This window comes from Belonocnema kinseyi, chromosome 7 (genome assembly GCF_010883055.1).
Source record: "Belonocnema kinseyi isolate 2016_QV_RU_SX_M_011 chromosome 7, B_treatae_v1, whole genome shotgun sequence".
In the NCBI taxonomy this organism is placed as follows: Eukaryota; Metazoa; Arthropoda; class Insecta; order Hymenoptera; family Cynipidae; genus Belonocnema; species Belonocnema kinseyi.
This window is the reverse complement of record NC_046663.1, coordinates 35116934-35137230: the sequence shown is the minus strand read 5'-3', so window position 1 is coordinate 35137230 and position 20297 is coordinate 35116934. Positions and strand designations below refer to the sequence as shown.

Sequence of the window (20297 nt, the reverse complement as noted above, 5' to 3'; positions counted from 1 at the left end):
TGTAAAAATCTCTGAAAATAGCGTCACGTAGTATGTGGACTTTCCCAGAATCTTTAATTCAACTAAGAACCAATAAAAATGTAAATAACAATATAAATTTTATGACATTTATACATTATTCAGTAATATTCCATAACCTTAATCCGCATAATGCTTGGAGATAGAATATACAGGTGGTTGTATATATTTCCTTCAACTCCGGTCAGTTCTTGCGAATCTCCTTCGGGAGTATGACCTGCATATTAAACTACTATATAGCAGAGAATCAACCATTCTCGAAGCAACAGCCTTGCATTTCATTCTAACAAATATCTTATCTCCCTTCCCAACCTGACAGATATTATTCACGAGAAACTTTTTCTTCAGAGAAAGAAATCTTGCTTCTTGGAATCTACAATGCATAATGTTTTGCAATACAGAAATTAATTAAAAAACTTTTTTAATCCTTTGAAGCATACAAGTTTCCTTAAATACGAATTGGTTAAAGCTTATTTTAGGGAAGGTTTTTCTGGTAGCTGATTAAGAATTTGGAGTCAAATGTTTAAAAATTTTGAAAATTCAGAATTGAGCATCCACTATGGCGGACAAACAATATAAAAATAAGTCCCTTGTCTTAAAATTTGTTTTTGAAACATTTTGTAAAATAAAATTTTATTTACTATTTTTTTTGTCTGAATAAGAAGAAGTAATTTGTTCTTTTCAGGATTTTATTGAGTTAAAGCAGGAAGCGTTTTATTTAAAAAATTATTTTATGAACTGTAAGAGGGTAATATTTTATTTTTAGCTCTTTTCTTGCGTTGTAAGGGTTTAACATTCGTTTTTTAAATTTTCTAAACTGAAAGAGGAACTAATTTGTTTTCATAATTTTTATTGACCTGAAAGACATTCCATATGGTAATTTTTTTCTCTGAATTAGATTTGTCTATTTTTCTTTTAAGAATTTAAAATGAGGTTAAGAAGAGAGGCTTCTATTTTTAATATTTTTTTCTGGATTGGAAGAGGCTATTTTTTTCTTTTTACCATTAAAATTGAGTTGGAAGGAGGAGATTTTTATTTTTAATCTTTTTTTCTAAATTTCAAATGGGTGATTTTTTAAAAAGATATTTTGTCGAGTTTTCAAATTTAGGTATTATATTCTGAATTGGAAGAGTTAATTTTTTTCTGTTTAACATTTTTATTAAATCACCGGGAAGAATTTTTGTTTTTATTATTCTCTGAATTGGGAGAACTAATTTTTTTGAATTTTTATTGAGTTGGCAGAAGGAACTTTTAATTTTTAAACTTTGTTCTGAAATGTAAGAGGGTGATTTTTCATTTTTAAGATACTTTGTGCAAGTACATATGAGAAAATGTGTGTTTAAAAGTTTTCCTAAACTAAAATAGGCACTTTTTTGGTTTCAAAATTTTTATTGAGTTGTATTTTTTGTATTGAAAGAGAGTAAATTTGTATTTTTACCATTTTTATTTAGTTGGGACTGAAGAAATTTTCTTCTCAGATCAGAGAAATCAGTTTCTCTTGATTGAATGAAGGATAATTTTTAATTTAAAAAAATTTTTATTGACTTGAAAGGAATGCGTTTTTTATTTTGTATTGAAAGGGGATAACTTTTTTACTATCAACATTTTTATTAAATTAAAGGGAAGAATTCTTGTTTTTATTATTTTCTGATTTCGAAAAAGCTATTTTTTCTTTTCAGAATTTTTATTGGTTGGAGGGAGGAAGTTTTGATTTTTGAACCTTTTTATAAATTCTGGGGGGGGGGGGTCATTTTTTATTTTAAAGATTTTTTGTAGAGTTAAAACTAAGGAAGTTTTTAAAACAGTTTTTCTGAATTAAAGATGCACTTCTTTTGTTATCAACATTTGTATTGAGTTTTTAAATTTTGGATATCAATTTTATTCTCAATTGCAAGACGCCATTTTTTACTTTTCAGAAATTTTATTGACCTTAAGAGGATACATTTTTTATTTTCAGTTGCTTTCCTGTATTAAGTAAAGCAGAATTTCTTACTTTAAAATTTTCATTAACTTGGGATAAATGCAATTTTTAAAACTTCTGAATTTGAAAAGGTCATTTTTTGTTTTTAACATTTTTATTGAATTGAGCGGAAGAATGTTTGTGTTAGTTTTTCTTCAAATTGGAAGTTTTTTTCTTTTTATAATTTATATTCAGTATAAGGGAGAACAGTTTTGTTCCTATTAATTTTTGTAAATTGTAAAGGAGTCATTTTTATCTTTAAGATTCATTGTCGAGTTGGAAATGAGAAAATTTTTCTTTAAAGCTTTTCTAAAGTTAAAGAGGCACTTAATTTGTTTTCAAAATTTTTATTGAAGTTTTATTTTGGATCTCAAATTGTTTTTTCGAACTACTGAAGGCTATTTTTTCTTTTAAAATTTTTGTTGAATGTAAGGGAGAAAATTTCGTATTTTTAATACTCTGATAAAAGGTGGAAAATTGTTGTTTTCAAATGTACACTGAATTGGAAAGTTTCATATTTTAATTTAGTAAGATTAATTCAGTTTAAAAAATTTTAAAGTGTATATTTAATACGTACAAATTATCGAGGATTAGAATGGAAAATTTCGAATTAAAAAATCTTTCAAGGTTACATTCCAAAACTTTAAAGTTTTAAAGAATTGTCATTTCAATACCTTAATTTGCACTTTGTATTTTATTACTTCGAATGACAACATTTCTTGTTCCAACGGTTTTTATGTGTTTAAATTTCAATCAACATAAAGATTTTTTTCAAAATTTTCTTCTATTTAAATGATCTCCCTGAGCCCGAATTAATCTAGAAAATAATAGTGAACAGTGGCGAACCGAAACGTATCTGTCAGAACAGAATTTAATGGAGAAGAGATAACTGGCCAAAGTTATGAAAGCATATTTTACAATTGAATACATCAATGTAAAGCAAACATGAATTTGTATTGTAAATTTTATCGAACCTAGCAAATATCCCCCCGCCAATTAGAATATTGAACTGTCGAGTTTTTCCAATAAACAAAAAAGTTTTTTCTTCGATGGACCGAATGTACTGAATCCGTTTCGCAACAGCTATCTACAGATTTTTAAATATTTACAATTCCTTTTTCTCTCTGATATTAAAGTGCAATGCTAATACGAATTCAGAAACTTGTTTCATATCTAGAATCTATACACATTACTCACTCAAGAGATATTATAGTTTTCAGTACTTCAAAAGTGAGCCTCGAGAATTGCAGAATCGATCTGCAATTTCAGTTTTCTCGTGCGAGAAACTGAAATCCACTTAAGACTGAGTGGATAGTACAATGTAGAATGAACATTAATTAAAACTTACTAGAGTGCTTTATGCAACGTTTACACTCTCGTGTGACTACATAAAATAATACGTAATGCTGCACAAATTACCTCACAAGAATACTTAAATAAGTGCTTTTGAATTTCGTAAACTCTTTTTTCTTTTTTCATATTTTTGGATTATGGGCTGTATGGGAGTACCGGACTGGTTGGGATAATCCATATATTGGGACACTAGATTGACACACTGTATAGATTGAGACACTGTATAGGTTGAGACACTGTAGAGGTTGAAATAATGTATAGGTTAGGACACTGTATAGGCTGGGACCCTTCATACAAGGTCTAATTTTTAGCTTGTATTTTATAGTACTAAATCTCACTAGCTTGTAGCCTACTAAACAATACACCTTGATTGTTTTCGCAAAAGTGAAAAAATCAGAGAAAGGTGCAGTCATTAAATACTTCTATTTAAAGGGCATAACACCAATTCAAATTAAAGAAGAAATAAACTCCACACTGAAAGTCTCTTCTCCATCAAATTCGAAGGTTAAACAGTGGGTTTCTGAATTTAATAGAGGTCGCATGATAACTTCCGAAAAACCACGTTCAGGACGCCTCATTGAGGTCGCAACTCCTGAAATCATCGAAAAAATTCATAAAATGGTGAAAGAAGACCGCAGATTAATGATAAATGAGATAGTTGAGGCTACTAGGATGTCCACTGAGCGTGTATCCCATATTTTACATGAACATTTGGGCTTAGAGAAGCACTGCGCTAGGAGGGTGCTGCGTGTTCTAACAGTCGATCAAAAATTAACCCGGAAAACTGTTTCGTTACGATGGCTAAAATCAACGAATAGAAGTTGAAATGATTCCTTCATCCACCATAATCTCTTGATTTGGTTCCCAGGGACTATCATATGTTACCTAACCTTAAAAATGGCTCAGATGTTACAAATTTCAGAGCAACGAAGAAGTCATCGATGCTGTAAATTAGTATTTTGAGGGACTTGACGAATCGGTCTATAAAAATGGTCTATAAAAATGGAAACCTTTCACACCAACCTCGTAGGTTGTGACCCTCCATAGGTTGGGACACTATTAATATAAGTATTACAATTGATACTGATACGTAATAATAATGACAGGTGGCACTAGTGTAAAGAAATATAGAAAAACGTGCTAACCTAACAATTGCTCTGTCCCAAAATGTACGACATTCCCTACTTAAATTACGTAACGGATCCCTTTCCAAACTTACCCTTCTCCACTGTAACGTACCATAAAAAACATTTTCAACCCCCACCCCGCGCCCTTATTTCTATAATTAATTAATGGTTTTCCAGGAATAATAATATATTGCACTTGTTTCTAATAAAACTTTTTAAAATTAAAGGTAAGACCTGCTTTTCAAAGTGAAAACTTCATTTTCAAAATTGCCTAATTTTACCTTGAACAATTTTTTATTTTCCCTGACAATTAATCATCAAGCATCAGTAATTTAATCTAATAATATTTTTAACATAGGATCTTTCCTAAACAAAACTTTTTTTAAACGAAATGCTTGAATTATAAACAAAATAATTACATTTTCAAGAAGATAATTAAATATTTGAACAAAAAAACCAATGCCTTTAAGCAAAGAGATAAGTTTTGAGTTATAAATATGAATCTTCTACAAAAAAGTAGTATCTTCACAAAGATGTTCAATCCAAATTTTCAAACAAAATACTTGAATCATCAAGCAAAGACAATTTTCTACAGAACAGCTATATTTTTATCAAAGCTAGATGAAATTTCTACTGAAACAGATTCGTTTTTAAGTAAAAAAGACAACTAAAAGATTATTATTTCCATCCAAAAAAATTTTGCTTTGTTCTTTCAGCACCAAAATATGAGTTTCGAACAAAAAGTATATTTTCCAGGAATATACATCAGTTTTCTACTTAAAAGGACGAGTTTTCGACCACAAAAAATGTCTTATTGAGAAAATTGTTAATTATTGAACCAAGTAGCTTGATCTGTATCCAAAAATATGAAACTTGTACTAAAACAGATGAGTTTTTAATAAAAAAGAGAAATCTTGTAAAAAATGGTCAAGTTTTCAACTTGAAAAGTCGATTTTGAATAAAATAGTTTAATTTTTTTAAAAAAGGATAAATTTTTAACAAAATTATTGAATATTTAACCAAATAGTTGCATTTTTATCCAGGAAACATGAAATTTCTGGTAAAACAAATATATTTCCAAATCAAAAAGACAGATTAAAAAAAAATAGTCAAATTTTCTTTTAAAAACGATTTTAGTTGACTTTTAAATACTAAAATATTAATAATAAATAAGTAAATTTTCTACAAAATAGTGCTAGTTATTAAAAATATATGAATTATTTTATTAAAATACAAATTATCAGAATAATAATTGAATTATCTACCAATAAAGGTTGTTTTAAGCAAAGTAGTGGCACTTTCAACAAAAAGGCGATTTTTAAAATAAAATTGTGGAATTTTTAACCAAGCAGTTGCATTTTTATCACAAAAAGTTTTAATTTGTACTAAGATAGATACATTTTTAAATTAAAAAAGCCGATTAAGAAAAAATGGTTGAATTTTTATCGATAATGATTTTCAACAAAATTGTTGAATTTCCAAAGAAATAATATAAGATATAGCTAAAAGCAATTTTATTTTATCTGACCATTAATATTTTACAGGCCAAACCTAAACTGATAAAAAATTAATTTTATCAGTGACGCCTTAAGAAATGCAAGAAAATGTTTAATTACGAATATTTAAAATTTACGAAAAATAATTATATTGACAGAAAAGTGTTTAGAATTAAATTTTTTCTCTAATTTCTTACCAATTTAATAAAAAAACAGGTTAAATTTGAACAAATAATCGCTTATTTTTTCGTGAAAAATATTTTCTACAATTCCATTAATTCCAAATTTAAAAGTATATTTTTTGATTTCTGGAAGTGTTCCAACAAGTTTCTTAAAAAGATAATTGAATTATTTTAAGAACTGGGAACAGCCTCTACAGTTGTAGAGAACGATTTCCTGAAAAAAATAAACCATTATTGATGAAGATATAACCATTTTTTAAATTTATAAGTAGCGACATTTAGACAAAATTCAATTGCAAAACTTTATAGTAAATTAATTACTTTTCGTAATTTAAAAATTTTTGTCATAAAAATTAATGTTCTTTCTCTTATAAGAAAAGAGTGATAATGTCATTTTAATTAGTAAAATCATAGAAATCTTTCTTTCCAGAAACCTGATTTCTTCACAAGAACTACTTTTAATTTCCTATTGAAAATATTAGTCTTTCCAACTCTAAATGGATATTACTAATTTTGCAGAATAGTTAGAATGGATTATAATACCAAATTTTACAAGAGATAGTTTATCGGCAAAAATTCTAAAGAAAACAGTTTCCAATTCGGTCCCGATTTAATGTTCCTTGGTAATCAGCGAGTTTTTCCTATTTTTTTTTTGCTCACCCTCTTCAAAAAACAATCGATACCTGATTACTTCTATTTAAGGATAGTAATAGTTAGCGAGTTAAATGAAGCCAGCATTCCCAATATTCATTCGATACAATATCCAATTAAAATTAGCTTATGGTCCGTTTTAGATGAAACAAGACGATTAATTTAATTTGAGTTTGGTTTTCTCGGCCCAGTTGTCTTAAATCTTCATTAAATGGCTCGAAAGGGAATCTTATTTTGAATGTTGCAGAACATGGAAGTGTAATTCCAGGGAGGATTTGGGGTAAATTAATCACGATTGTCCACGCCCCGGCCGGCATTCCCCTAATGCTGGTATATCTCATTGTGGGCGATGTCCCAGCAAGAAGCTTTCGCAAACTATGGTCTAATCCAAACTCAAATATATTTTTTTTAATTTGCTTTGTTTCCAATTTCGATTTTTGGGTCTTAACTATTTTCTCCTTAGACATTCTTGTCATAACTAAGTCTGCAAGTTATATTGCAAACTATTAATTGTTAATCATTTAAAAGAAATTTATTGTATTTTTCATAAAATTTCTTACTCTTACATGCTCTTTTTACTGGAAAGTATACATCAGAATAAAACCTAACTTGTTTGTCTGAACAATAACTACTTTATCTACTTATGATTACATAAAAATTAAAGTACACTTTTAATTATTTTGAATAACTTACCTATCTTTAAGCATATTATATATTATTGTTAAATAATATTTATTTTTCATTTTTAATTCATCAGAAACATGTCTTACTAAGATTTATTTTTCTACTTGCACGAGACGTGAGTCCATCATCATCAGAAGACCTTTAAATAATTTAATTAAAAGCATTCAAAATACGTCAGTTGCATTTTCTACACAATTTAGCAATCTCTCAGGTTTATTTCACTCGAAATTATATACCAGAAGGAAATATAACTTATATGTCATATCAAGAACTAATTTCTCTACTTGTGATTATATGAAATTAAATGTACAAATTTAATTATTTTGAAATATTAACCACCTGACAGTAAATACAGAGTCAGTTGGTATTATCATTTTCATTTTTTATTCATCAGAGACATTTCTGGATCAGAATCGTTTTTTATACTTGGATGGAACGATATTCTTCATCATTAGATGATTTTATAAAATCAAATAAATATCAGTCAAAATACATCAGTTGCATTTTCTATACAATTTCGGACTCTCAAAGGTCTATTTCACTCGAAATTATACACCAGAAGAAAATCTAACTTGTCTGTCTGATTAATAAACTAATTTTTTTACTTGGGATAAAATTTAATTTAAAGTAGCAATTTAATTGCTTTTAGAATTTTAACAATTTTATAGTAAAAAAGCAGTCCGTGTATCATATTAATTTCTATTTTTTTCTTTAGCAGAAACTTTTCTTACCAAGAGTCGTTTTTTCTAATTAAACGTTGCGATAGCTGCTTCTCATGAGAATATATTTATATAATTAAATACAAATCATTTCAAATATATCAGTTGCATTTTCTATACAATTTCGTATTCCGACAGTCCTATTTTGCTTAAAATAATAAACCAGAAGAAAGTCTAATCTAGCTGCCTGATAAATAACTTATTTCTCTACTGATAATCACATAAAATTTAATTATTTTTAAGATTTAAACAATTTTAGAGAAGAAAAAGAGACAGTTCGTTTTAATAATTTTTTTTATTGATCAGAAGCATGTCTTGATAAGAACTGTTTTTTCTACTTGAACGAGACGAGGTTCTTTATCATTAAAAAGCTTTATTAAATTAAATAAATATCATTCGCAATACATCAGTTAAATTTTATATACAATGGTTACTTGATTCAAGTCAATCGCAGGTACGAATGGGGACGATAGAATATGAGTTTGTTCCAAATAAATAAATACTTGCTACCGTATGTTTGGAAGAAGCGTACATTTTCTTAATCTGAGAAAATCTATTCTTAGATAGAATATCGCATCTTATTATTCTAAAACTTTATTTTGTTACTTCATATAGAGATGTATTCAAATGCAGAACATAGTTCACTTCCAAGAAATCATTTCTGATACACTTCAAGAATATATTTTCTTAATATAAGAATATGAAGGATCGAATCAATAGAATAAGCCTCAACTGAACACTATTTCTCTATGAAAAAAAAATTATTTTTGAAATTATTCTTATATAATCTGCATTTTTTCAATTATTAAAACACGTAATTCTCGCACACTGCTACTTGCAAATATAATGGCAGGCTTAATCTCTTTGAAAAATCGCATTCCACGAGGATACGAACCCTACCTAAAAAACTACCTAAACTAGTGTCCTAACCGCGCGCTCTACCGACTTCGCTATCGAAGCACTTGGATCTCGGTGACAAAATCTCGAGTAAGAATTTCAAGGCAGTGTCGTCCGAAGTCGTATGGTGAGCGTCAACCATCTTCAAACTAAACGTTGTGGAACTCAATATTTCTTTTAAGAAACCATCTTTCTGATGATACTTGAAAATTTTCGAGAGATTTTAATATACCATTTTTTATTTATAAAAATTTTAGAATTGAATTTTATTTATTTCAAAAAAAGCTCTATACTTTTGTTTTCTTAATATATTTTAAAATGTTATAAAATATCTAAAAGTAATAAAAAATAAACAAAAATTCTCCATAAAATGCGCAGTTTTCAACTTATCGAACTCTTTTATTGTAAATAATACTCTCTTACTCAATTTTTAATGAAAAATAAAATTTCTTAAACAATAATATAAAATATGTGAAAAAGCGAAGTAAGTTTCACTTATTTCACAAGAAACTTAAAAGAATCTAATGCTTATAAAAAATTAATAACTTTTGAGTTGAAAAACGCTTTAATAACCTAAGTGACAAATAAATATTCTCTGATTTTTAAAAACCTCTGTAAAACGCACAGTTTTCGATTTATTTAATTCTTTTATAGTACTTTTTAATACAGTTTTTAATTTAAAATAACAATTTCAAACAAAAATAATTTAAAATATGTAAAAAAGAATTGATCGGTAGTTTAAATATTAACCATTTAAAAAAGTGCTTGATATTTTATTTTTATTTCAAGTATAAAATACTTCGAAATAAGAAGAAAAAGAATTCTGTACAGAAACGTTTGGTGCAAGAACTTTCAGGTTAAAAGTGATAGGGTCTCACGGTGGTCGTATGAAAAATATTTATTTTCTTCCTTCTTGCATTCTCAATTCTTTTATTTGAAAAAATTCTAATTGTCAATTTTTTAATTATCCCTTCATAAAATAAAATGCATCCTTAATAAACTTTTTAAAAATGTTATTGAATTCTTTTTCCTTAAATATTTTTCTTTATAAACCCATAACATTTTTTAAATTATAAAGAAAATGTAATAATTTTATTTTTAAGCATTTTGTAAAACTTATAACTTTGTTTTATGCTGTCATATATTTATTCTTTATTATTCACAAAAATGATTCACGGTTCAAAAAATTCGAAATGATTTAGTTTTAAGTAGATTAATACGAGTACATACAAATAATCAGCGAAAAAAATTATAGACGCAGTACATTTATCACCTTTTAATAATTTTAGGAATAAAATGTCTTTTGAGTCTTGCATAATTATTTCAAAATTAATAAAACTTTTTTTTAAATCTATTTGAAAATTTTAAATTCTTACACACAAAAACTTACCGACGCAATATACTTATAATTTTTTAAACAGTTTTATGAGTGATTTGATTTGTTTGTCAGCGTAAAGTTTGTAGTTTATCAAAGTTGCAAATTCCTATCTACATTTGCATAAATAAAATTGATTATGTGCACCAATGTTTTGAATTTTATAAATATTATTCATTATAAATATTATTGATATATTATTATTCATATCACGTCAACTCAATAAGATACTTTTGCAGTAAGAAGTAAATTAATTTAGACCAATATATTAATTTTCATAATATGTGTGCGATGTCTATTGTATCAAGTCTACAGTTTTTTATTAAAAAAGACCGATGTGATTCTATTTTGATGACATAGGTATCCTCAAAGTAAATCTGAAATTTGTTTCAAATAAATAATTGTTTGAAGGAAAATATTCAAGCATTATTATAAGAGAAATTATTTCTGCGCTGAATACATTCGTTTTCTCGTCTCAAGAACATGAACATTGTTTCAATTAAAATAGAAGTCAAAATAAGTATATGAATTTACTTGGATCAAGAATTTTGTTCGAGTTTTAGTTGCTTATCATGAGAATATAATATTCCTAATTCAATATTTTATTAAACTTCACGACTAACGAAACAAGTGTATCAAGGTAAAGTAAATGGCAACGTGCCCAGAGGTAGACCGCGCAAAGAATGGTTAGAATGTGTGAATGAGACCCTACTTAGAAGAGACATAAGAAGTCACAGAAACACGAGAGCCTGCATGAAAAAATGCATGGACATAAAAGAAGCTAGAGAAGTATGCCAGGACAGGAAAGTATGGCGGCAAATAGTTAATAAAAAGAGTGTCAGTAGAGTGAATGACGCATGAAACAAAGACCTTGGCTATTAATGGACCCAAGTGGGGAACCTTACATAACGACTTCGTGAGGTTCTTCGCTTGGGGTGATTGCTACAGAGTTTGATCAGCAACCTGGGTCGGAGCAGTGTTGCGGAACGAACGTGTTATTTACTTGAATAGCATGAGAATTCTGGATCAATCTGAAAAATCTCTATCCCTTCCACACACTACTCCTTTCCCCCGCCGAGTGAGTCACGCCTACCCCGAAAGGGAAATGGCTTAATGGTGCAATAATAATAATAATAATAATAATAATAATAATAATAATACACCAGAACAAAATCTAACTTTTCTGTCTGATCAATAACTAATCACTGTACTTGTGATCACATGAAATTTAATTACACAGGCCAACATGGTTTTGTTGTTGGAAAGTTAAGGGTCATTTCCGAAGTAGTTTTTTACGTAGAATCCGAATCCGGGGTCAGAATTGGTTATTAACTTCAGGATTTTTAGATATTTGAGGTTATGAACCGAAAAAATGGCGTTTTTGGCTACTTTTGAGGTTCTGTACAGAAGACACCAATTTTTTGGGGATTTTTTGTTTAGTTTTTTTTCTGTATATTTGAATTTGAATTTCATTCGGCTGGATTAGGTTAGGTCAGGTTTTGTTAGGTTAAGATAGGTTAAACCTATATGTAGTTTAAGCCGAAGCTGAATTAAACGGTACCGCAAACACAACGGAACAACACAATGAGTTTATTTGTGTTACGTGAAGTTAAGTTACGTTAGGTTAGGTTAGGTCAGGTTTTTTCAGGTTAGGATAGGTTTGACCTCTTTGCAGGTTAAGCCCAAGCTGATTTAAACGGTACCGCAAACACAACGGGACAACAAAATCAGTTTAATTGTGTTTCGTGAGGTTAGGTTAGGTTAGTCTAGGTTAGATTTATTTCTAGGTTAGGCTCGAGTTAACCCATTCGATGTAGCACACATTTGCTACTGGGAAAATATGCTTCCAGAGCTTTACGTGTAGTTCAATAAATTTCTGTTAATTCAGGTTAGGTGAATTCAGGTTCTTTCGGGTAAAGTTATGTTTAATAAGTTGATATCAGGTAAGGGTTGATCCTTCACAGTTTTCGACATGTTTTTGAAGTGAAAATTTGCATCACTGGCATTATTTTGAAATTTATTTGCCTCAGTGGATGATTTTTCGTCATTTTTTGAGGTTATGGCTCAACCATGACGTGATGGGTGATTTTTGATACCGAATTTGAATTCAGCGCCCCAAAATCCATAGGAATACGTGTGTCTTGTTCCTAGATCCGCTCACTTTTTTGTGTGGCTGTGTTATTATTTTTTAATCTATTTGAATCTTCTAAATGTATTTTTTTCAAATTAATTTTTTGTGATGAAATTTTTTCCAGATTTTCACAGCAATATTAACAAGAATTTGTATGCTTTTGAAACATTTCAAAATTCTTTAGAAACATTTTTATTTTAATATTCATGAATTTCAGCATTTCATTTATTTCCGAAAATTTTTAAAGATAAATTTCATTTAATATTGTAGTTTGTAGTTCTAAAATATCAATTATAAATATGAAATTATATAAAATCGTGGATTCCTATGGAGAAATAAGTTTAAGTTACATAAGTGTTCTTAATAGTCTTATAATCATGAAAATATTAATTTGAAATGTATTAAAAACACTAAGAATCAATTTCTCATGTACAATTTGACAATTAAAAATTTTCATTGTGAAAATATCTGGTTGTAAAACAAAAATTAAGTAAAGTATCGATCAATTCTCGTATCGTCTCCCTCGAATGCAGCACTACACACATTATGAACTGTAATAATTATACATTTATTGTAATAATACATTTTTAAGGATATCAGCGAATAAAGATTAATGTTAATCAAGAAACAAATATTAAAGTATTAATTAAAAAAGTAGCATAAAAATACAATAGAGTTAAACATGATATAGAAAAGTACGTATTTCAGACAAATTTTAGACCAGCGCTAAGAACGAGATATATTTTTAGAATGTGTTCGTTAAAACTTAAGGAGCTTTATCAAAGAGAATTCACAATTATCTAATTACGGTTTTCAGTGATTTAACCTTGAATTTTTAAATAGTTCTATGTGAGAACCAACTGAAGTGGCCAGATTTTTGAATCCCAATATGCTACTTTTTCGCGTCTTAAATCTTTATTAAATGATTTTAAAGAGAATCTTGTTTTGGATGTTTCAGGGTATGGGAGTGTGGCTCCACGTACGGTTTGGGGTAGATTAATAACGATTGTCTACGCCCTAGCTGGCATTCCTTTAATGTTAGTCTACCTTAGCACGGTGGGCGATGTCCTGGCAAGAAGCTTTCGCAAGCTCTATGGTCGAATCTGTCGACCTCGAAGTTGTGCCGGGAAGCAGCAGCCGCACCCACCACCCCCGCCGGTGGCTGGTATCATGGGAAAAGCATATCGCTACGACAACCACATCGAGACAAAAGGTTCTGCTGGAAACTTTTATGCAACTAGTAAGGAGAGTTCTTGCGACGATCTCGGCACTCGCAGTACCGGAAGTGCGATTTTACTCGATTGTGGAAGCGAGGGTCTTCTTCATCCTACGACAAGTTCTACCACAGCCCTGCAGGTAGATTATGTACCTTCTATTTTATGTCTTTAGAGAAAAAAAGTTAGATACTTTCCTTTGCAGAGTGGAACTTTCCACTGTTTCTTCTTCCTATTTCTTAAAAAGGGTCATAATTATAGAAATTCCCTCAAACGTTCAAAACTTTCAAAAGTTTTTAAAAAAGTCTATAAATTACGTAAGGATGACAGATATTATAAGTCTATAATAGTATTTACCTTGTCTCCCTATTTGAAAAATTTGTTTTTTCTTTGTTTTCTTTTTAAATATGCTACATTTGAGAATACCATATTTGAATGATTTAAAAACTGCCGGACTGAATATTAGTCTCAATTTTAAGTTGTTACATTTTAGGTTGCATTTGCTTCAAATTCACTAAAGAGAATTAACTATAACTCAGTACTCTTGAGTCTTAAATTTCATTTTTGAATTGTAACAATAAACAATTTCGAATATCTATTTCACCTACTTTTTGAAATTGTTCAGGATTTGAATAAAACTTTAAAGCTAAAATAATTTTCAGGACAAAAGTTATCCCGATTTAATTATCAACTATCTTATGTTTTAGAATGAAAAATATTTTGAATTTGAGAATAATTTGAAGCATACGAAAAACTTGTTTATTTACCAAATCTTATTTTTTGTTGAACTTTTTTATATCGCCGTGATTTGATTTCCATCGAGCCATCAAGAATATGATAATAGTAGGAATTTTTCTCTTTCGATCTAATAAAGTCTCTACTGAGAATCCAATAGATGACTACTAATTTGTCAAATATTATTTACCAATGTTACCATTTCCGATAAATATAACTTTTATCGAAATCATTTGCTATGATTTAAAACTTTTATTAAGTAAATTATACTTTCATTACTTTTATTAATTTTCAACTGTCAAAAATGCAATTATGAATTTTCTTCAATTTCAAACATTCGAATTTTTTAAAGTTGGAAATTCAATTTTCAGTTTCCTTCAATTTTCAATATTGGCAAATTCAGTTTTTAAAAATGGAAGAAAAGTGATAATTGATTTGTTCGATAAATTGGTTTTCAACAGAAGTAAATTCGATTCTTGAAAATTGAAGGAAATTTTAAAGTAATTATTCAACTATTGAAAATTCAATTGTTAAAAATGAAAGCAAATTTAAAATTGAGTATTTGACTATTAAAAATGGTAGAATATCCATAATCGAATAATTAAATAATTGGAATATTGATGGTTCTTGAGGATATTTTATTTCACTTGAAAGCCTTTCAAGTATATTTCACGATTTCTAGAATCGCATTTTCTAGGTCATTTAAAATTCTCCAATTTAAATTAAAATACCCATTTATGTGTCTTACCGTGGGCATCTTGTTCTACTGAAGGAATTTCATTAGAAAATCAATTTCATTCCTGAAGGGATCTGCAAATTGTCTTCATTTTTTATTTAATGTAATACAAAAAAATTTGAATAATTTATTAAAACACAATTAATTTTGAATATTTCAATTGTAACATAATTTGAGCTGCTATTAATATGAAGTATTCTGTACTAACTGTTTTACCTGTCTTCATCCAATTTAATTTTAATGGAATAATCGATAAACTGTTAAATACAGCCAAGTAGTCTTAAAATATTTATATTCTTTATTATATAAAGATTGTTTAAAGTGCTTGCATAATAACAATCAGAAAGGAATTATAATTTAAAAAAATAAATAATCGCCCTAAATTTGATTTAAAATCACGATTATATATATATATTAATTATAATAATATGCATAGGATTTCATCTAAAATACTTTGCAATAAAAAATCTTAAATAATAAAATAGTCAATAAACAGATATTACCCATTACCAGAAGCGATTATCTAAAAACTCAGGTGTTACGAAACTAAACGATTTTCAGTTAATCGCTTCACCTGTTTGATTGAGGTTGAACGCAGTCTATTACAATTTTCTATGAGAGATTCGAGCTTACTTTTTGTAATTTAAACTTGCAGATTACGCCACAATTTAAATGGAATTTTGTACTGAACCGGCATGGCATTTGCAAAAAAACTGAAGTTATGTTTTATTTTATGATATACATTTGGGTAATTAATTTTCTTAATTCACTGTGAAAATGAAAAAATTTAATGTCAAATTAATATGTACAAATTACTTTTCATATTTTGTTTTGTAAATACTTTTAAAGCTGAAGAAACATGATTAGGTAATAAATTTACTTCTAGAAAAAAGGAGAAATTTCCCTTCATTTTTGCATACATGGAAGTATTAACAAATTCGGATAAATTATTAAAAATCATTAAACTCTTACCTGCCTTTATCCTATTGAATTGCATTGGAATAATCCATAAACTTTCAAGTGAACCAATTATTCCTTCAATAAGACTTCAATCGCAAAAATTAAAGGGCACCGTCTTATAAGGAAACGTTCGATTGACTAAGTTTATAGAACTAAAGATCTATTTAATGTCTATATGCGTTTTTCTATACGAATTTCACTCTTAAGCTGTAAGGAATCCAAATATTTAAAAAATAAAAGGGTGTCTCACTATAATATACCGTTTCTCCTTGAGGTAAAAACGCAGTAGAAAGTATCAGCCCAAGTGGAAAATGAATGTTCTGTTAAGACATTTATCGAATTGTACATATATGCTTTATAATACATACAAGCTAAGTACAATTGAAATTCTTGCACTTATATGTCTTCATTAGTGAAAATAATTACCAATATTATTGTATTTCTCTTTATTTATTGGTAAAATGTCTAGCTACAAGTTGCTTTTTTAACTCGCATGAGACGAGAGCTTTTTATTGTCAAAAGATAATAATCGGATTATATATAAATCATTTAAAACACTTTGGTTATGATTTGTATACAATTTCTCACTCTTACATGCCTTTTCTACTTGAGATAATACAACAGAAGTAATTAAAACTTACCAAAAGTTGTTTTTTCTACTTGCATATATCTTCTACTTTTTCTACCTTCACATATCTTCCTTATTGGAAAATATACAACAGAAGAAAATCTAACTTGGTGGTCTGTTCAATAACTCCTTTCTCTACTTGTGATTACATAAAATATAAAGTATTGATTCAATTCTTTTTGAGATTTTCACTATTTCAAAGTAAAAAAAAAGCTGCTGTTATAATTTGTGTTTTTCCATTTATCAGAAACATATGTTGCCAATAGTTATTTTTTCTACTTCCACGAGGTATGAGGTTTTCTTGTCATCAGAATGTATTTATATAATAAGAAAAAATCATCTGAAACACATCGGTTTTATTGTTTATATATTTTCTTATTCTTAAATGCCTTTTTACTTGAAAATATACAACAGAAGAAAATTTGAGTTGTATGTCTGAACATAACTAATTGCTCTACTGTTGCTTACATGAAATTTAATTGTTTTTGAGATTTTAACCATTTTAGAGTATGAAAAAGTTAGTTCGTATTGTAATTTGTATTTCCAAATTGACCAGAAACATATCTAGAAAAATGTTGTTTTTCCACTTGCACGAGGTGAGTTTTTTTTTGTTGTCAGAAGACATTCAGAAATTAAATACAAATCATTCCAAAAACATCAGTTGCATTTTCCATACAATTTCGTAATCTTACATGTCTATTTCACTTAAATTATAAAGCAGAAGAAAATTTAACTTTTATGTCGGACCAATAACTAATTTATCTACTTGTAATTAGATGAAATTTAAAGTAGAAGTTTAATTTTTCTTAAGATTTTACCAATTTAAAAGAAAAAAAACCAGTCAATTCGTATTATTATTATTATTATTATTATTATTATTATTATTATTATTATTTGTATTATTTTAATCATTGGAGCATGTCTGATTAACAGTTTATTTCTCTACTTGCACTAGATAAAAGTTCTTTATCATCAGAAGAACTTTATATAATTGAACACCATTCTTTTGAAATACATCAATTGCGTTTTCTATTCAATTTCATACTCTTACAAGTCTATTTTATTTGAAATTATAACCAAGAAAAAACCTAACTGCTCCCTAGGATCATTATCTAATTTCTCAAACATAAAATTAAAAGTAGATATTATTTATTTTTGAGATTTTAACCATTCCAAAGTAGAAAAAGTTCATTTGTATGATACGAGCATTTTTTTGTCAGAAACATTTCTCGTAAGAAGTTAATTTTTTTACTTTCATGAGCAAGAATTTTTTTAATCCGCGAAAGAATTGTATTGAATTATTTAATAATCATTTAAATATGTTAATCGCATTCTTTATATAATGTCTCACCCCTACATGCCTCTTTCACTTTAAATAATACCACATAATAAACTTTGACTTTTCTGTCTGATCAATAAATGATTTCTCTGCTTGTGGTTACATGTGATGAATACTTTTTTAGAGGATAATCATTTTAAAGTCAAAAGTGTTATTTTGTGTTATAATTCTTTTTTTTACTTATCAGAAGCATATCTTACTAAAGTTTGCTTATCTTGCATGATGCGAAATACATTTATAATTGGAAGTAGAAAATGAATATTCTAGAAAGAAATTTATTGAATTTTATATAAATTATTTAACATACAACACTTTTAATCCTTATTCATTTTTTATTTTAAACATTTTTTGCTTAAAATGATAAAAATACTACAAAAAAGCTTACATTTTTTGTCTGAATATGAGCGAATTTTTCTACATGTGATTGCATGAAACATATGAACACTTTTAAGAGGATAATCATGCTAGAGTTAAAAAAATTCTTGTATTTTTCAATGAACAGGAAAATATTTAGATACGAGTTTCTTCTTTTACTTGCATGTAACGAGAGTTTTTTTATCGATCCTAGAGCAGATATTGAATCTGCTACTGGAATTATTTGCAGTTCTGTTTCTTTAATAAACACAAAAGTTTCTTCATCATTGGACCGAAATTACTCAATCAGTTTCGCAAAAGTTATCCTTAGAATATTCAATATGTATTTGCTACTTATTCTGACGCACACATTTTTCTGACAGCTCTAGTGAAAAAAGTACTTTGTTAAACAGTGGAGATATCTTTCAATTATCTGAAATTTATTTATCTACTTTAATTTTTTTATTTAAATAAAAAAAGTTAAAACACAATTTTTATTTAATTGGATGTTTAAAGAAGATAGATTTGCAGATGATCTACAATAAAACAAATTTTGTACATAATTGTTAAGGATTTTTGAAACTAATAGAAAATTAATTAAAAAACTGTACTTTCCTATATTTGCGGACTGCTCTTTTCATGTCAATTAAAGAAAAAGGATTTGAATTTTAAAAAATATCATAAGCTTTCTTCCTCGAAATTAAATTAATTGAGATAAAAGTTACGATGGACAGGACCTTTTCATGATATTGGAAGTCGCTAAAAGCTTATTTAATTAACTTTTGCTAAGTAGCTTATTACACTTTGAAACAATCCTGGAACTCTCTTCTAAATTAATTTTCGCGTAATTTTATAACGTTACAAAATGATATAAATTTAAGGAAATGTGCAGGTGCCTTAAAAGACATAAAAATTTATTTTCCCATCTTCAGTAGTCTCAAATAATTTGTAAGAGATTCAAATGTGTGATGAAATTTCTAATGAAGTAATAAATATTTATAATGTAATCATAAAGCGAAGGAAGCTTTATCATTTTCATTACTTTCAGTTTATTACCTATTTGAATAGTAAAAAAAATGTATTCTTATATTACGTTTAAGATTTTCTAATCTAAGAGCTGGAAAAAAAGTGCATGGAATTTAATATCTCCAAGGAATTTTGATATCGGTTCTCTGAAAATTCTAAAGGAATTTCCCAAAGGTTTCATACATGTTCTATAATATGTGCACAAAATTTCAAGATTATTCTTTCCATATATTTGAAGATTTTAGATCATAAAATATTTTAATAATATAGTTTCATCGATAAATTACGTAACGTTCATTAAATGAAAACTTATGATAACCTGTGTATTAGCTAACCCTAATTTTTAATGAAAATGGATTTATTGCATTACAAAAATCCTAAAAATCAAATTGAAATTTGTAGTAAAATCATTCTTCAAAAATATTTTTTTTCTATATCATAGCTTTTTTATTTCTAAATAAAATTGGATTCAAAACTGATTTACAATTTTAATAAGGTAAAAATTATTGTTCAAGATTTTAGCATGAGTATTGCTTGAAATCATTATCGTTCATTATCACCGTATTTAAAAAAAAGTAAATCGTTTGGTAACAAAAAATATGATTCGACAATGTTGGAACAAAATTTAAAAAGATATTTAAATACTTTAAAAGATATTTCAAAATTCTAAGAATAGTTCTAGCCAGTTATCGCAACTTCTGAAAGTCCTAAA

The 20297-nt window shown here is 27.7% G+C and overlaps 1 protein-coding gene across 1 annotated transcript in view; it reads left to right on the top strand.

Moving 5' to 3' along the window:
- LOC117177261 (potassium channel subfamily K member 18-like) overlaps positions 1 to 20297 on the top strand; it is a 193638-nt gene that overhangs the window by 157176 nt on the left and 16165 nt on the right. Inside the window, exon 4 of the mRNA XM_033367845.1 lies at positions 13552 to 13949. Coding sequence (XP_033223736.1) covers positions 13552 to 13949 — 398 coding nt within the window. The remainder of the gene's footprint in view (positions 1 to 13551; positions 13950 to 20297) is intronic.